This window comes from Macaca mulatta, chromosome 7 (assembly GCF_049350105.2).
Source record: "Macaca mulatta isolate MMU2019108-1 chromosome 7, T2T-MMU8v2.0, whole genome shotgun sequence".
Taxonomy (NCBI): domain Eukaryota; kingdom Metazoa; phylum Chordata; class Mammalia; order Primates; family Cercopithecidae; genus Macaca; species Macaca mulatta.
The window spans coordinates 137,538,565-137,557,328 of record NC_133412.1 but is presented as its reverse complement, the minus strand read 5'-3'; the positions used below and the strand labels follow the sequence as shown (position 1 = coordinate 137,557,328).

At 43.6% G+C, this 18,764-nt stretch overlaps 1 protein-coding gene across 1 annotated transcript in view; it reads right to left on the bottom strand.

Annotated features, from left to right (window-relative positions):
* Positions 1 to 3,755: 3,755 nt before the first annotated feature.
* MTHFD1 (methylenetetrahydrofolate dehydrogenase, cyclohydrolase and formyltetrahydrofolate synthetase 1) overlaps positions 3,756 to 18,764 on the bottom strand; it is a 74,029-nt gene continuing 59,020 nt past the window's right edge. Inside the window, 6 exon segments of the mRNA XM_077941126.1 lie at positions 3,756 to 3,888; positions 3,890 to 3,996; positions 9,120 to 9,272; positions 10,134 to 10,241; positions 14,377 to 14,554; positions 15,678 to 15,778. Coding sequence (XP_077797252.1) covers positions 3,828 to 3,888; positions 3,890 to 3,996; positions 9,120 to 9,272; positions 10,134 to 10,241; positions 14,377 to 14,554; positions 15,678 to 15,778 — 708 coding nt within the window. The 3' untranslated portion in view covers positions 3,756 to 3,827.

Sequence of the window (18,764 nt, the reverse complement as noted above, 5' to 3'; positions counted from 1 at the left end):
TTTCTTTTAAACAGAATTAGTAAAAGGGAACTGAAAGGCAGTTTGAGGTAAGAGGTGAATTAATTTAGTATTTAAAGGGCAAATTCAGACAGACTTCCTTAAGGTATATTACAAACAAGTCATCCCTGACCTCCACCAACACACATACACACACAGAGTCACTCACACACTATAACATAGCGCACCATGGTTTTTCTTTAGGATATGACTAGAACTCTGCTATATCTGTATGTGTGTGTGTTTAATGTATCCAGTACCTCATGCATGAAAGAAACCTGTCATTCCTGAATTCAGGTAAGTGACAACGAAGGCTGTTTAAGCTATTACCCATATCATTGTCTACTACCCCATTAGTAGCTTTTCATTATATAACAGGAAATAGGCTATAAATATATTTCTCCAATCTGATGAGAAATTGGTATCCAGACTATAGCTTATCATGTTAATATCACCAGATACAGTGTGCCAATAAAATAGCTTACATATTTATCTGAACAATACTCTACTGATCTTACCATTTCTCCCATCTTGACCTCTACCTACCCACTGCCTGGGCCTATAGCTACCAAAAATGACTTACAACTCCTTGTTAATAGCTCTTACATTTCAGAGGCCTTCTGGGAGTAAGCCCTTCAACCCCGTTCCCTGGGATGCCATTGAATGAACCTGAGGCTCCAAGTCTCTGGTGGTTTCATCTGTTCCTGGGCACCATGAGGGTGCACAGAGTCAACACAAACTCAGTAGTAATACTGTTGCAATCTGTTTAATGTGGCAGCACATGAATGTTATCTCTTTTGAATTAAGACTGTATGTACATCTTCAATGCACAGAAACAGTCTCTGAAGTGAGATCACAGAATGCACAATTTGTTTATCAGTAATATTACTAATATGGGGAAGGAAGGCATTAGCAGCCCAGAGAAGAGAAAGGGCACGGGGAAGGCACTCTCTGGAGGGACTCTTAGCACCAAGGTGAAGGCACTAGACCTTCTCTGCCAGCACATGCTAATAGTTACCCCAAGCACGAGTGCTTCTATAGTTCTTTTTTATTTTGACAGAGGGTCTTGCTTTGTTGTGCAGGCTGGAGTGCAATGGCTCAGTCATAGCTCACTGTGGCCTCCAACTCCTGGGCTCAAGCAAACCTCTCACATCAGTCTCCCAAGCAGCTAGGACTACAAGCGTGCACCACACACTCAGCTGAATTTTGGGGTTTTGTTTTTTGTAGAGATGGGGTCTGACTTGTCCAGGTTAGTCTTGAACTCCTGGGCTCAAGTGATCCTCCTGCCTCAGCAGCCTGGACAAGACAGTGAGACCCCATCTCTACAAAAAACAAAACTCCAAAACTCAGCTGAGTGTGGTGGGATTACAGGTGTGAGCCACCATGCCCAGCCCCTACCAGTATTGAGGATTTAAACCCACGTGGTTTTTGGCAATATAAGAAAACCTAAATCCTTTAAGATGATCTTTAAGTCACCATATCTAACAAGACTGCATCCTTCCCTTGTCTATAAAATTAATTCCCAGCAAATCCCATTCCAGGTGAAGTTTCATAGGACATTTAAGAGATGTACTAGAAAGCAGTCGGGCACAGTGGCTCACGCCTGTAATCCCAGCACTTTGGGAGGCCAAGGTGGGAGGATCACTTGAGGCCAGGAGTTTGAGACTAGCCTGGCCAACATGGCAAAACCCCATCTCTACTGAAAATACAAAAAGTTAGCCAGGCATGGTGGTGCGAACCTGTAATCCCAGATACTTGGGAGGCTAAGGCGGGAGAATCACTTGAACCTGGGAGGCAGAGGTTGCAGTGAGCCGAGATCACTACACTCCAGCCTGGGCAACAAAGCACGACTCTTGTCACCCCCACCAGAAAAAAAAAAGTACCAGAAGCAATTAACTGTGCAAACAGGGCCTGGATGATGCTTTGCAACAGGAACTGACAAGTGCTTACAATGTGCCGGGCCCTGTACAAAGCATCTTAGATGATGTGTTTGAGTAATTCCAGAACCGCCCTCACGAGGTAGGTACCAACAGTGCTCCTATTTCCATGGTGAGGATGTGGAGGCAGGGAGGTGGGTGAGGCTCTGCGCCACAGAGCTGGGGCTCTGCATTGTGACCCCTTTGCCATATGCCTCTCAAGGCACTGCTATCATTTCTGTGGACTGTAAAATTGACTGTATTACAACATTGATGTGGACCTAGGGAATTAAAAATAATAAAACCAAGGTCACTGGGAAAAATACTGCTCTGCCAACATCAGCAGGGTTTAGCACTGGCACCAGTGACATGCAGCATACTCTGGAAGGATCCAGTGGAGGAAGGCAGAGGGGAAAAGGGAAGGAAACAAATGGGAGAGGAAGAACAGAGATAGAAGATAAAGAACAAGAAGAGAAGGAAAAATATTTTCTTTTATTTTTTTAGACAGAGTCTAGCTCTGTCTCCCAGGTTGGAGTGTAGCAGCATGATCCTAGCTTACTACAGCCTCTGACTCTTGGGTTCAAGCAATTCTCGTGCCTCAGCCTCCCAAGTAGCTGGGATTATAGGTGCCTGCCACCACACCCAGCTAATTTTTGTATTTTTGGTAGAGACAGGGTTTTACCATGTTGGTCAAGCTGGTCTTGAACTCTGGACCTCAAGTGATCCGCCCACGTAGGCCTCCCAAAGTCCTGGGATTATGGGCATGAGCCACCACCACGCCCAGCCAGAAGAGGAGGAAAAAAAATACTAGGTTGGTGCAAAAGTAATTGTGGTTTTTACCAACCTAATGTTTTAGGAAAAAGAAAGTCTAGGTCAGACATGGCGGCTCATGCCTATAATCCCAGCTACTTGGGAGGCTGAGGCAGGAGAATCGCTTGAACCCAGGAGATGGAGGTTGCAGTGAGCCGAGATTGTGCCACTGCACTCCAGCCTGGGTGACAGAGACACCGTCTCAAAAAAAAAAAGAGGCCGGGCGCGGTGGCTCAAGCCTGTAATCCCAGCACTTTGGGAGGCCGAGGCGGGTGGATCACAAGGTCAGGAGATCAAGACCATCCTGGCTAACACGGTGAAACCCTGTCTCTACTGAAAATACAAAAAACTAGCCGGGCGTGGTGGCGGGCGCCTGTAGTCCCAGCTACTCGGAGGCTGAGGCAGGAGAATGGCGTGAACCCGGGAGGCAGAGCTTGCAGTGAGCCGAGATCGCACCACCGCACTCCAGCCTGGGTGACACAGCGTGAGACTCTGTCTCAAAAAAAAAAAAAAAAAAAAAGAAGAAGAAAAGAAAAAAAGAAAAAAAAGAAAGTCTGTAGGGAAGGGTAGAGCCCAGGCATTTAGAAGAAACTCAATGAATACTTGCTGCACCAACAGAATAGAGGCTCACCTAAGGCTGGTGCTGTATGACCATCCTTCTTGAGAACTCTAAACATAGAGTGCTAAAGCTGTGACAGAAATGGGAATTCCAAGGAAGTTCAGGCAAAAACTTGTATAAGCAATACTTCCTCAGGGTAGAAAAACAAAATTCAACAACATAGAAAGGTATAAGATAAAAAGGTAAGTCATTAGCTTCCAACCCGACCCTCTCAGGAGGTCCCCTGAATTGTGTGTCCTCTCAGAAATACACAAGCATGCATACATTTCCCTCTAAACACAACAGTATCATAAAGGGCACACTGCAACTTGTATCTTCAGCCCAAGGGTCTACCTGACAAATGAGCTCACAAAGGACGGCAGAGACCTGTGGCACAGTCTGTTAAGGCTGTAATTCATATTGCAACACCAAGATGGCAAAATTATTTCCTTTTATTCTGTGGAACGTCACTAAAGTAAATAGACATGTGCATGATTTAAGTTAATTTATACATGATGAGAATTAAGGCTGAAAATGACTTCCGGGGAAACTCCTACTATTAGTTTCTGGGCAGGGGCTGACTTCTCTTGGCTTCCTTATACTTCCTAACTCCCAGTGGGCCTGAATAGACACTGGCCAGACTTTCAAAGTAGCTTCTTGAAGATGGATGAGGATCTGGAAGGAAAAACAAACAAGAAATAATGTTTTCTCTAAGCACTGAAATGTTTCCTGTTCCTTCCATACTGCACCATTACCCACTCACATTGCCAAAGTTGTTAACATTTACATCCTTTCCCACCACCAGCTCTTCTAGGACATGTCCATAAATGGATTTGAATAGTGTTTTAGCATCAAACTACAGTTTGCTTCTACTTGGACCTTAACTTTCTCAAATAATGCAAGAGCTTTTGTTTTGTACTATGACCATTTGATATCCTTGTCTTTTCTAGCTTTTTCTAGTTTTTCTCAGGTGCTTCCCCATCCTGTTCCACACTGGATTTGTAACTCTAGGTCATTTGTATGCTTATCAGAATGCCCCTTCACTAATGTGCAAATGAGGCTTCAGTTTCCCAAAACTCGTGTCTTCCTTTTTTCTTGGTTAATTCCTCATTTTGCTAAGTACATTGCTAAATAACTTCTTAGGAAGAGATGTGGGGCAGCAAACCCTCACATGTCTGAAAACATCCAGATAGATTCGGTTAGGTGTGAGCACATGTTGAAAGTCATCTTCCCTGTGACCTTACAGGACACTCCTCCATTGTCTAAAAGCTTCTTATTGCCAATAAGACGGGTGTTAAGTCTAGTTCTCATTTTTTTCATAGGCAAGCCACTTTTTTATTCTCTGGAGAAAGATGTTGGGATTTTCATGTTTGACATTTTTGAAATTTCAACAGGACGTGTCTAGGAATATAAGTGCACACTGCAGCTTGCTTCTTCAGCCCCAAGGACCTGCCTAAGGAGAGACACGTCCTGTTGAAATTTCAAAAATATCAAACAATGCAACGTCACTCACTGTAGTCGGTACTCAGGGCCCTTTCACCTAAGGCCCTAAGAACTTCCAGATTGGTCCTGTTTCCTTCTCTTTTCTATTATACTTCCTAAGACATTTACTAACTCTTGCCTTCTAACTCCCTATTCAGAGTATATAGACCGTCAGCTGTTCCTGACCTGCAATGTGTCATCAACTCTGAACCCCAAGCCTCCTGGGGCTTCAGCAGAGGGAGTCTAATGCCTCCTGTAGTTTCCTCTGTAGTTTATTGGACAGCAGTTTTCTCCCCTACACTGTCAACCTGTGACAAGCCATGCTGCACTTCTTCCAAAAATGCGTTGAAATATAAATATTTCGGCCGGGCGCGGTGGCTCAAGCCTGTAATCCCAGCACTTTGGGAGGCCGAGACGGGCGGATCACGAGGTCAGGAGATCGAGACCATCCTGGCTGACACTGTGAAACCCCATCTCTACTAAAAACTACAAAAAACTAGCCGGGCGAGGTGGCAGGCGCCTGTAGTCCCAGCTACTCGGGAGGCTGAGGCAGGAGAATGGCGTGAACCCGGGAGGCGGAGCTTGCAGTGAGCTGAGATCCGGCCACTGCACTCCAGCCTGGGTGGCAGAGCGAGACTCCGTCTCCAAAAAAAAAAAAAAAAAATCTTAAAAAAAAAAAGAAATATAAATATTTCAACTCATTGGTTATTGCCAACTCTCATTCCTATCCCCTCTCCCCTCAGGGAAGTCTGAAAAGAAATGTTTTGAAAGCATTAGAATGTGATTTTTTGTAGCGTCAGTTTGAGCTCTATAATTCATAAATAAGCTACATAAGGAAAAAAGCAAAATTCTTACCCAGTAACAACTTACCTGTTTAGAATAATCCATTCACCTGTTCTGTTTCAGGGTCCAAATCAATATCATAAAAACAGGGCCGGGTGGGGAGTCCAGGCATTGTGCTCATCTAGGATGTAAAAAAGCAATACAAATAAACTAAAGCTGGGCACAGTGGCTCACGCCTGTAATACCAGGTTGAGGTGAGGAACACTTGAGGCCAGGAGTTCTAAACCACCCTGGGCAACATAGTGAGACCCCCACCTCTACAGAAAATAAAAAATTAGCTGGGTATGATGGCATGTGCCTGTAGTTCCAGCTACTTGGGATGCTAAGGCAGGAGGACTGCTTGAGGCTAGGAGGTTGAGGCCGCAGTAAGCCATGATCATCCCATTGCCTGGGCGACAGAGCGAGGCCATGTCTAAAATAAACGTAAAGTCATCTTTACTTTCACTTTTCCTTCAGAAAGAAAGCCCAAGGCACAAAGATAGAACATCATTTTATAGTTGTCAATAAAGTGGGTACTCTTCTTGTTACATATTAAAAATAAAGTCACTAATCCTGTTAAAAAACTCAGACTTAGAAACTGATCCCAGGCGGGCATGGTGGCTCATGCCTATAATCCCAGCACTTTGGGAGGCCGAGGCAGGTGGATCACCCAAGTTCAGGAATTCAAGACCAGCCTGACCAACATGGTGAAATCCGGTCTCTACTAAAAATACAAAAATTAGCTGGGCATGGTGGCGTGTCCCTGTAATCCCAGCTACTCGGGAGGCTGAGGCAGGAGAGTTGTTTGAACCTGGGAGGCAGAGGTTGCCGTGAGCTGAGATTGCGCCACTGCACTTCAGCCTGGGTGACAGAGCGAGACTCCATCTCAAAAAAAAAAAAAAAAAGAAACTGATTCCTCATGTCCTTCTGCAAACCAAATGCCAGCCTTCGCGGTCATCTTCCATGTGGTCACAAGCAGTAGCAGGAGGTGTTTCCACTTTCACCTTACACGCATGAGTGCTGGGGAGTGCAGGAGTTGCTCACTCACCTCCTCAGCTCACACTTTGCAAGACCAAAAGGAGGTGCGGGGCTTGTCTGCTTTTAAATTTTGTTTTATTCAGTCTTGCTAGCTGAGCTGCCCATGTGATTTTTGCTTCAGCAACACGACGGTAGGAGTTAGTATCCTTTAACTTGGGCCAAGACACTTTTGTACATAATCTAGACGGTTTTATAATCACTATTCTTACTGGCCCAAAATGGCCTTCTAAAACTAAACTTGTAATGCTTACAAATTATATTTGTACTCACTGCTTTTCTAAAGACTCAGCTTTGACAAATTTCTACTTAGATGCAAATATGTATGGCTTGCAAGTGAAAACTCAGTATATTTTTATCTGTAACAATGTCCTATATAATGAATACACACAAGTTCCAAATTAAATCTAGACAGGAAAACAGCTTAGGTTACTTCTAAAACTTAACTATAAAAAGGTTATTAAAAAAGAATGAGTCATCTTCTGTAACACAAAACATCATCAATACTTTAGAAAACCTCATTCTGACTGACTTCTGAGTACCAGTCAATATTCCCCAAAACATTACAGGGATCTGACAACTGGTTTATATTCTCATATCGTGTAAGACGTAAGGAGGTGCTAGGTGTGAGACAAGTAGGAGAAAGGAAAGGATGGGTCCTTAGACCCAGCAGAAAAACCAGAAGATGACATTATAAAGATAAAAGACACATGCCCATTGTTGTAGACATACATGTACATGTCAGCAGAAAACCCTAAAGATGGTTCCCAAACAGTGATGAGTAGGATTTTTGATATTTTCACTCGTTCCTCAAGAGGATTTTCCCTCCTAAACACTGGTCACTGATAATCAGAAAATATACAAAAAAAGAAAATATTATGTGTACACACTTGTATGAACTTAGATATAAAGTTCTGAAAAGAAGCCATCACACTTTGAATTAATATAGAAAATATTCAAATAATCTGAGTCCTGTTAAGGCCTCAACGGCAACTGGAGGGTGTTAGAATAGTGATTAAACCATTTGATCATGTGTGGAAACATCTTGGTCCAACTTAAAGTTGAAGGCCTCTGACGCATACTTTGTTCTAAATGAGAAAGTCTTGAGTTGGGCAGGCTGTGTCTCTCTCCACCTTACAGCCTGACTCTTACTGGCCTGACTGCTTCCAGATTTGCTTTCACCTCTACTGTTATCCTTCTCTTCATGTGAAGATCAAAAGTGACAAGAAAGAGTACAGCTACGCCTCTTTCAGCTGGTAGTTGCTGACAACTTCTCCAAAAAGACCACCACATATTTCTGCAGTATTCAAGGTGCTGGGAAAAAATGGTGGAACATTCCTACCAAAGGGGATTTCTACAAATCCTGGAGACTGATGTACATCATAGCAAAGCTCAGCCTCCTGCTCTCTAGAGGGCTAAGGAGGCAGTGAGATGCAGGCATTTGTGCTAAGCACCACTGTGATGTGATAATGTTGCCCTACAGTGTGAACTGAGGGCAGCAGGGCTCTCACCTTTCATAATTTGCCCAAGGCCAAGATCTGGAGGTGAAAATGGATTCAGCTCTAATGTCCTATGTTTTCAACTCTATAATGCCACCTCCTACCACTTTCTTACCATACTGAAAGAATGACATAAATCTAAAAGGAGATATGTTGGTTTCTTTTCCATGTGTGTTGGTTTAGTTTAATATTTCAATCCTATATTGCATGGCAGTATAATCTGTAGATATAGGATACGGGGCAGATTTAGGGGATAACCTAGATTCAGGATCCATGCTAACCTTGGAACAATGTCAGCCCAAACTATGATTATGTCCTTAAGCATCCCTCCCCTCTGTTTCCCAATTGGCAATATTCTTCCTTGAATATGCATAAAATCTGTAAGATAAGAAAGCACTGGATACCTCGTTCACCTTGAAGTGTAAATAAGCAACCTCACCTTTCATATCTCAAGGGTCCCATTTGCATTTTTTAATGGGGAAATTCCTTACTCAAAAATAATAAACCCGCTGAATTTCAGGCATAAGTTCTAGGCCTGTCAGCAAGACCCTGGGGGTATAAAACCTCTGTCCCTACCTCCTAGGGCTGTTGGGGGACTGAGTTAATCTATGTAAGGCTCCCAATAAACATTAACTGTGATTATGTTAGCACTACCCCAGCCTATCAACTGGGATCATCCTAGATTCAGTGAAGGGCATACTGCCCCTGGGAAACAGAATTTTTTATTCAGTATGAGTAGTCATGGCATCATTCTTGAATTGACACCAAGACAGTCCACAGCAAGAGCTATATAGGTCCTGCTTTATAGCTTATGATCCACAGCAATCATAATAGGCGTGATTCCAAACTTTCTTCTGGGCAGCGAACTCTGCTCACTTGGCATTTGCTTGATGGTTTCAGCAACACACTTCAGACAAGAAGTGCAGATGCGCCCGCTCCTCCCTTGCAGCACACACTTACCGTTCCTACTAAGGGGTACAGAAAACCAGCCCCGACGCTGGCGCGGATGTCGCGAATGGGCAGAACGAAGCCTGTAGGGACACCTTTTTGCTCTGGGTTGTGAGACAAAGACAAGTGTGTTTTAGCCATGCAGATGGGGAGATTCCCAAAGCCCTGGGGAAAGAAGGGAAGACAAATGAAAAGATGACAACACAGCAGTGACCATCTGGGCCCTGTGATTACATGGATTCTTCCTTCCATTTATTTGAAACATCCAACTCCCTTTATATACATCTCTACCTTGCTGTCCTCCAGCTTATTTATTATGCCAAAAAACAAAAAAAAGAACTCTGTTGAGTGAGGGAGTTATGTACTCACAACTGTAGTCCACAAGTGAATATTTTATTTCCATCTATGGAAATAACATAAAACCAATTTAAAATAACAGTTTGGAGTAGATATGAGAATAAAATTGGAGAGGGTCAGGTGCAGTGGCTCATGACTGTAAATTCCAGCACTTTGGGAGACTGAGACGGGTGGACTGCTTGAGCCTAGGAGTTCGAGACCAGCCTGGGCAACATGGCGAAACTCCATCCCTACAAAAAACACAAAAATTAGCCAGGTGTGGTGGTGCGTGCCTATAGGCCCAGCTACTCAGGAGGCTGAGGTGGGAGGATTGCTTGAGCCTAGGAGTCAGAGGCTGCAGTGAGCTGAAATTGTACCACTGCACTCTAGCCTGGGCAATGGAGCCAGACCTTGTCTCAAACAAAAAAACAAAAACTGGAGACATTCTCAATATTTTGGTAAGACATTCTGTATTTCCTCATGGATTTCTACACATTCATATACCGCCTATGGGTAAATAAAGAACCAGGGACTGTGCCGCCTAATCCAAACCCAGAATTTCAGAGGAGAGAAGGCTGCCACCCACAGAAGTGAAGCAATGGGTACTTGCCAGGGTTGGGAGGACCCAGAGATTGTGACTCCAGGCCTGCTTTGCAAAGAGTTGAAAGGACAAACTAACCAAAAATCTACCTGCTTTGTGTAGACTTCAGCTTTGTGTTGAGCTTCGGGGAGTAATTCAATGTCATCTGCTCCATAGATCTTCTGTGCAATGATCCTGATTTTATCCTCGACTGGGAGCTACAGCACAAGAAAGAGATGGTGACACCATGACTGGACACATGTGAGGACATTTAACCAGGACATAGCCACATTCTAGGTCAGAGTCCCTAAAAGGGGCAGAAGATGGTTTTTATATAAATATATATATATGCAAATAGTTTGAGGTTGATTGGGTTAAGAACACTTTCTCTTTCCTTTTTTTTTTTTTTTTGAGATGCAATTCCAGCCAGGCTGGAGTGCAATGGCGCGATCTCAGTTCACTGCAACCTCTGCCTCCTGGGTTCAAGCGATTCGCCTGCCTCAGCCTCCCGAGTAGCTGGTATTACTGGAATGCACCACCAAGCCCAGCTAATTTTGTATTTTTAGTAGAGACAGAGTTTCTCCATGTTGGTCAGGCTGGTCTCGAACTCCCAACCTCAGGTGATCTGCCCGCCTTGGCGTCCCAAAGTGCTGGGATTATAGGTGTGAGCCACCTCGCCCGGCCAGGAACACTTTCTTTTAGTATCAAGCCTCAGATTTTATAAGTGAAAATGTCCCACAGAGGTAAAGTTTTTATATCTATATATGCATACGTATATATACACATACATATATTATATATATAGATATAGATACACACATGCATTAACATATATTAAGGTTTTATGTAAGTACATATTTAAAATCTCTTGCTAAGTACATCATAAACAGTATTGCTGACTACCCAAGAATAATTATTTCTTCATAAATAAAAGGTAGATGTTCAGGCTGGGTATGGTGGCTCATCCCTATAATCCCAGCACTTTGGGAGGAGGCCAAGGCAGGAGGATCACTTGAGCCTAGGAGTTTGAAACCAGCCTGGGCAACATGGCAACACTCTGTCTCTTTAAAAAATAAAAATTTTTAAATAATAAAAATTAAAAAGTAGGTGTTCTAATACTGGAGATCAGTCCTGTCAAACCAGATCTGGGGACACTGTTTATGAAATAAGACAACCAATGTCCATCTACATAATTCCCAGTTTGTATATGAGAGGCAGATGCTACCCTTAACACAATTGATTAAGTGCAAACACCAGGAATTAGGAAATAATCATAAAAGCAAAATCACCTAGGTATTGGAAAAAACAACCCAGTGATTTACATGATCAACACACATTGGGTGTGTCTACTTTCTGTGGCACCTGAGGCAAACAGTGCAGTGGACAGAGACCAATGGTCTGGCTGGTGAGGGCTCAGTCCCATGAGCTGTTTCCTCTGGGGCAAAGCCTTCAGAGAAGTGGAGCTGGTTTCTTAAATGCTGTGTAGACTAGTTCAGGGCATTAAGATTCAGAGAGAACAGCATAGGGAGAGGTTGCCTAAAGGAAATGAGAAGGAAAGCTACTCATGGGTAATTTGGATGAGCAAATTACAAAAATTAGGCAATATATCTGGCTTTATACTCCCTAGCAACTAAAGCTAAAAGAACATATTAGGCAAGTTTTTATTTATTTATTTATTTATTTATTTATTTATTTATTTATTTGAGACAGAGTTTTGCACTCGTTGCCCAGGCTGGAGTGAAATGGCGTCATCTCAGCTCACTGCAAGCTCTGCCTCCTGGGTTCAAGCGATTCTCCTGCCTCAGCTTCCCAAGTAGCTGGGATCACAGGCGTGTGCTACCACGCTTGGCTAATTTTATATTTTTAGTAGAGACGGAGTTTCACCATTTTGGTCAGGCTGGTCTCGAACTCCTGACCTTAGGTGATCCACTGCCTCAGCCTCCCAAAGTGCTGGGATTACAGGCGTGACCACGGCGCCCAGCCAAGTTTTGTTTTTAAAAGGAGCAATAATCTATATCTATAAAAACAAAAATTCCCTTTTGAACTAAATAGTGATAATTTATGAAGGGGCTTTGTATAATGGACATGAATAAAGTGAATCTTCAATAAGGACTTTAAAGATGAAACAGATTATTTTCATATGCATCTCATAACTGGAGCTCTATAAATGCCAAGGCACATTTAGAACTTCTGAAGCAAAAGCACTTTGGTTGAAGGGTGATTTAAGACTAGCAGACGCTGAGTAAGACAAAAAGTGGCAGCCTCCTGTTTGCCAGAATGGATAAAAGTTGCAAGTAGAAATGGGTTCTAAAGTCCATATGTCCCTGCTCTTCCAGGTCTCCTGCTGGTTTTCAAGGACTGGGTTTCCAGTCTTGGGTGCTATGCATGGGAGCGTGGAGAGGGTGCCTATAAATGCTTTGCGTTTGTGTACAAATTTGGGTTTATGGCATTTTTCTAAAAAGATGATTGCTGAACAGATTTTAAAACTTGTCTATAAAACCAAAGCTCAACAGGAGAATATCAATGTCAATGTTAATTAACTGTAAGTGTATTATATCTGCAAGAAGCAAAGAGAAATAAGAGAACACTAAAACTCAAGAGTAATAAGTTTATTCCTTCTGGTTTTTCAGGGCTATTTTTGAAAGTCTATGATTATCTATTAAAAACCAAGCCAGGCCAGGCACAGTGGCTCATGCCTATAATCCCAGCACTTTGGGAGGCTGAGGCAAGAGGATCACTTAAGCCCAGGAGTTCAAGACCAGCCTGAGCAATATAGGGAGACCCAGTCACTACAAGAAAAATAAAATAAAACAAACTTTTTTTTTTTGAGACGAAGTTTCGCACTTGTTGCCCAGGCTAGAGTGCGTGCAGTGGTGCAATCTCAGCTCATTGCAACCTCCACCTCCCAGGTTCAAGCGATTCTCCTGCCTCAACCTTCCAGCCCCAGCTAATTTTTTTTATTTTTAGTAGAGATGGGGTTTCACCATGTTGGCCAGGCTGGTCTCCAACTCCTGACCTTAGGTGATCCACCCGCCTCGGCCTCCCAAAGTGCTGGGATTACAGGGGTGAGCCACTGCGCCCGGCCAATAAAACAAATTAGCCAGGCTTGGTAGTACATGTCTGTGGTCCCACCTACTCAGGAGGCTGAGGTGGGAGGACCACTTGGGCCCAGGAGGTTGAGGCTGCAGTGTGCCATGATTGTACCACAGCACTCCAGCCTGAGCAACAGAGCAAGACACTGTCTTAAAACAAAAAACAAACACACAAAAAAACCAAGCCAAAAACTAGCCTAGAGAATAGGAAAATTAACTACAGCATATATCTCATATTCGTAACAAAGTTTCCAATTGTTTTTTCCATACTACTTTATGTCAAATCACATCCTGAAATACATTGGACAGATAAATGAAAACAAAACACAACCCTATAATAAGAAAAACCTTTTCCTGAATTAACTTTATTGTATCATAGAGTAAACAGGGCTCTACTTAGACCAGGTGTAATTTAATTTGCTTAGTGATGGAAAAAATGATGAAGCTTCCTGGAGTACTTTGGTTTTGCATGTGAGGGCCCTGAAATTGAGGCAGCACCTTACTGAGAAGTGAGCCTGGGGGCCCACTTCTTTCCCCCTTTACTGAAAAGCCATCAGAAAAATTTTGTAAGCTCGATGCAGCCCCTTACCAATCTGCCACATGGTTGGTGCCTTGTGTTAAAGGCTACAGTGAATTACATATTTGGTCTATACGTAACCTTCTCTTCTGCCACCTGTACTTTGACCCTTTTCAAAGTTAGGATATGAGCAACGGTTCCCCCGCCACCCTGGGGTATTCCTGCTTAAATCCTCTCTGTAAGTGAGCAATGGCATATGTTTATAAGAAGGCTGTCTGGGCGGACGCAGTGGCTCACGCCTGTAATCCCAGCACTTTGGGAGGCTGAGGTGGGTGGATCACGAGGTCAGGAGTTCGAGACCAGCCTGGCCAAGATGGTGAAACCCCGTTTCTACTAAAAAAATTTAAAAATTAGCCGGGCACGGTGGCAGACGCCGGTAATCCCACCTACTCGGGAGGCTGAGGCAGGAGAATCACTTTACCCCAGGAGGCAGAAGTTGCAGTGAGTTGAGATCATGCCTCTGTACTCTAGCCTGGGCAAAAGAGCAAGACTCTGTCTCAGAAATAAAAAGAAGGCTGCCTACAGGTCATAGTCCAGGCTGTGGTTGGGTAACTCACCTATGTGGGAATCAAACCACAAGGCTGAAGCTGCGAAGCATGGGGCTCTAATAGAAGTAGCCACACAGAAACCTCACTGTGCCCTTTCCGTCTTTTTTCTTGTTTTTGCAAACAGCAAATCACCCACCTTGAGGTCATAAAGGAGCTGGAAGCTGCTGGGTGCTTGTGCTGCTCTCTGGACGGCCTGAGCCAGGGCTAAGGCACCCTTGCCCCCTTCTGCCCAGTGAGTGCACTTCACGGCATCAAAAGCCCCATGTTCTCTGGAAAGGCGGCTGATGAGGTCCAGCTCAGCCTCTGTGTCTGTCCTGTAAAGGAAGCACTTCATATGAAAGCATGGAAAATAGCTGGAGAGACAGAGTCTGTCTTCTTTTTGCCATTAAACCTCATGTGAATCACCCACTGATAAACAAACATTAACTAAGAAATTCAGCCTGGGTTTGAATCTCAGGTCTGAAACTTACGAGCTGGTAACTTTTGGCCAGTTACCTAAGCTTTATGTGCTTCAATTTCCACCTGGGTAATATGAGAATAATCACAGCACTTATTTCATTGGGACATCATGAGACTCAGATGGTAAATTCACGTAAAGTACTTGGAAAATTCCCAGCACTCCACAAGGAATCAGTAAATATTAGCTTTTAAGAATTCTGCTGGCTGGGCGCGGTGGCTTATGCCTGTAATCCCAGCACTTTGGGAGCCTGAGGTGGGAGGATCACGAGGTCAGGAGATCGAGACCATCCTGGCTAACACGGTGAAACCCCATCTCTACTAAAAATGCAAAAAATTAGCCAGGCGTGGTGGCAGGCGCCCGTAGTCCCAGCTACTTGGGAGGCTGAAGCAGGAGAATGGCGTGAACCTGGGAAGCGGAGCTTGCAGTGAGCGGAGATCGTGCCACTGCACTCCAGCCTGGGCGATAGAGAGAGACTCGGTCTCAAAAAAAAAGAAGAATTTTGCTTCCCATTCTACTGTGGTGAGGCCATTATAACAAAACCCTGACCACCAGTGCAATACCTAAACAACCCACACAAGTTCTTGCATGACCCCTTCCAGTGTAATATGCCCAATTCTTTGTCAAGACAACATCCCACCAGATGAGTAAAATAATGGAACACTATAGGCCTATGACCTTCTGTTAGCATAAAAGGCCTCTAAAGTTGAAAAAGGAACACCGAACTTCAGGCTTGTGTGTTACTTCCCCCAGTGGAAAGAAAAAGGGCCCACAGGAGCTGAATCTGACTTTGGGACCCTCGGTGGGTGAGGTGGTGAGCCCGCTGTGACGTACGCAGTGCCTGTCATGGTGCTGGCTAAAACCACAGGCTATAACTAATAGCAGTAACTGAAAAACAAAATAAAGCTAAAAGCAGTGCTGTACAATCAGCTCCAGAAGATTTTCCACATTCATCCTTTTCTCTTACACTCTACACTTACTTGAATGCATTCACGGCCACTACTACTGGAATTCCAAACATTCTGGCATTTTCAATTTGTTTCTTCAAGTTACTGAAGCCTTTTTCAACCAGCTCCAGGTTCTATAAAAACAACAGTGAAAGGTCTACGAGATCAGAGAGTTGCAAACCACTGCAGGTTCTTCTTCAAAGGCAAACAACCTCCTTGAGCCAGCAGCCACTCACTGTCAGGACAAGGAGGCCAAGAAAGAAGAGAAGGTCCCTTGGTGCATTTCTTCCAGTGCTGTGAGTGGATGCTATGGAGGACTGCAGCTTTCACTCCAGCCTATGACACTAGAGTGGAGCTCTGCTTGTTTCCCAGCCTTCGAGAAAAAAAGTGCTGGTATATTTGCTGTCATTATGCCATAACATTATAGCTTATTTACTGTTTGAAAGGAGTTAGTTACCCTTACCCAAATTATATTTACAAATTGTGTTTTTAGATTTTATGTATTCGTAGGGGTATGATAATACAAATTGACTCTACTCGGCACAGCACAGACCCTTCCATCAGAAGACAGAGTCTAACAACATAGTGGCTGGCACAGAAGAGGTATTCGTTACATGGCTGCCGTAAATACTGCCAGGAAATATGAAGTAAGCAGCGATGTTTTCAAAGGTTTTAATGAACTCGGCTGTGAATGAGGGCAAGAAATAAGATAAATACTGTCTTTAGGAATCAGGCCAGTGGCTGGGCCCAGTGGCTCACACTTGTAATCCCAGGACTTTGGGAGGCCAAGGCAGGAGAATCCACTTGAGCCCAGGAGTTTGAGACGAGCCTAAGAAACATAACAAGACCCTGTCTCCACAACTGAAAAGTTAATTAAAAAAAAAAAAAAAAAAAAAAAGGCTGGGTCTGGTGGGGTGGCTCACACCTGTCATCCCAGCACTTTGAGGGGGATGAAGTGGGTGGATCACAAGGTCCAGAGATTGAGACTATACTGGCCAACACTGTGAAACCACGTATCTACTAAAAATATAAACATTAGCTAGGTGTGCTGGTGGGCACCTCTAATCCCAGCTACTTGGGAGACTGAGGGAGGAGAATCACTTGAACCCCAGAGGCGGAGGTTGCAGTGAGCCGAGATTACACCACTGCACTCCAGCCTGGCGAAAGAGCAAGACTCCATCTCAAAAAAAAAAAAAAAAACCGAGCTGGATGTGGTAGCTCACACCTGTAATCCCAGTACTTTGGCAGGCTGAGATTGGAGGATCACTTGAGCCCAGGTGTTCGACACCAGCCTGCCTGGGCAACATAGGGAGACCCTGTCTCTACGAAAAATTAAAAAACTAGCCTGGTGTGGTGGCATGTTCCTGTTCTTCCAGCTAGTTGGGAGGCTGAAGCAGGAAGACTGCTTGAGCCCAAGAGTTAGAGGCTGCAGCTATGATCACGCCTCTACACTCCAGCCTAGGTGACAGAGTGAGACCCTGTCCATCAAAAAAAACCAAAAACCAGCCAGGCGCGGCAGCTCACGCGGTCAGGAGATCGAGACCATCCTGGCTAACATGGTGAAGCCCCGTCTCTAATAAAAATACAAAAAAATTAGCCGGACGTGGTGGCAGACACCTGTAGTCCCAGCTACTTGGGAGGCTGAGGCAGGAGAATGGTGTGAACCCGTGAGGCGGAGCTTGCAGTGAGCCGAGATGGCGCCACTGCACTCCAGTCTGGGTGACACAGCGAGACTCCATCTCAAAAAACAAACAAACAAACAAACAAAAAAACCAAGTACTACAAACTAAAGGGAAGCCATTAAGGAAATGTACCTTTAAGTATGTTTACTGCAGCCCTGCTTGTAGCATTGGAAAATTATAAACATAAACCTCCTCCAAGGGGGACTGGGCCAATGAATTACAATACATACACTCAATGAATATTTATCATGCAGATGTTATGAAAGTGAGACCCATCTGTGTTAACATGGAACCTGTCCAAGACGTACTAAAGGTGCAAAACCATGGAGAGCTTAATTATTCCATTTTAGGACAAACAAAAATACATGCGTATAATTCATGATAATTTTTTAAATGTTGAGAAATATGCTCTGAACTGTTAAGGGGACTCAACTCACATATATTATATTCTTGTAATGTTTGTTTATTATTTTTTACAAAGGGTATATTACTATTGTAGGCTTAACAATACATTAAATATTTTAAAAATAAAAGAGTCTTATAAAAATACATATACTGAATCATGAGCAAAACCCAGCAGTAATATTTGTGGATACCAAAAAAGCAGAAATGGGTAGGATAAAAGGTGGAAAACAACTGATTCATTATAAATGATTTATGCTTTTTTTCCTTTAATAATTGAAAACTGAGATTATGATTTATTTGAGCTTCTAAAGAACACTGCTAATTCTTTACATGAAAACCAATTAATATGTAAGGCTGATCAAGAACAGTTTTAAATAAGCAGAATTTCTTAAATGAAGACACCAGCTGGGCCAGCTAGGGGCAGTCACTGTAATTAGACACAGGAAAGGCTGTGGGGTGGCAGGAGGGCCAGAACTGTGAATTCCCCTCCTACGCATGAATCAGACAAATGACCATAAAAGGCAAACCATAACTCAGATGACAGGCAGACTCAATTTTTTTCTAGCCAGTTTTGAAATACTTCATTTGGGGCCTGAACACTGCTGACCCTGTATTGCTTGATAATTTAAAAGCCTTCCAAAAAGGCAGAAAAATTGAATTAGCAGTGACAGCAGGTGACCTTGCCACCTTATATGATGGCCTGTCTCTCCTGTAACCACCCCAAACTGGCTTCAGAGATGTTTCTTTGATGGTAAATGACATAAATATGAAAAGGTTTGAGCTCACAGTTGTTCTCTAGCTTCCTGTTTGATGCTATAAATATCCAGGAAGCTTTGTCTAGAAAAACCACCAGAATCCTGACCATGTATCTTGGCCCTTTAATATCGATTTAAATCTGGAGAGGAGAAGCCATTTCAAAAAAGGTCTCTACTTGTTTCTGATCTGAACGGCATTTGGAACTTACCCAGCCAATGCAGGGAAGACAATGGAAGGGAACTGCTATTAGTCTAGGACAGGGTTCCTCAGCCTCACA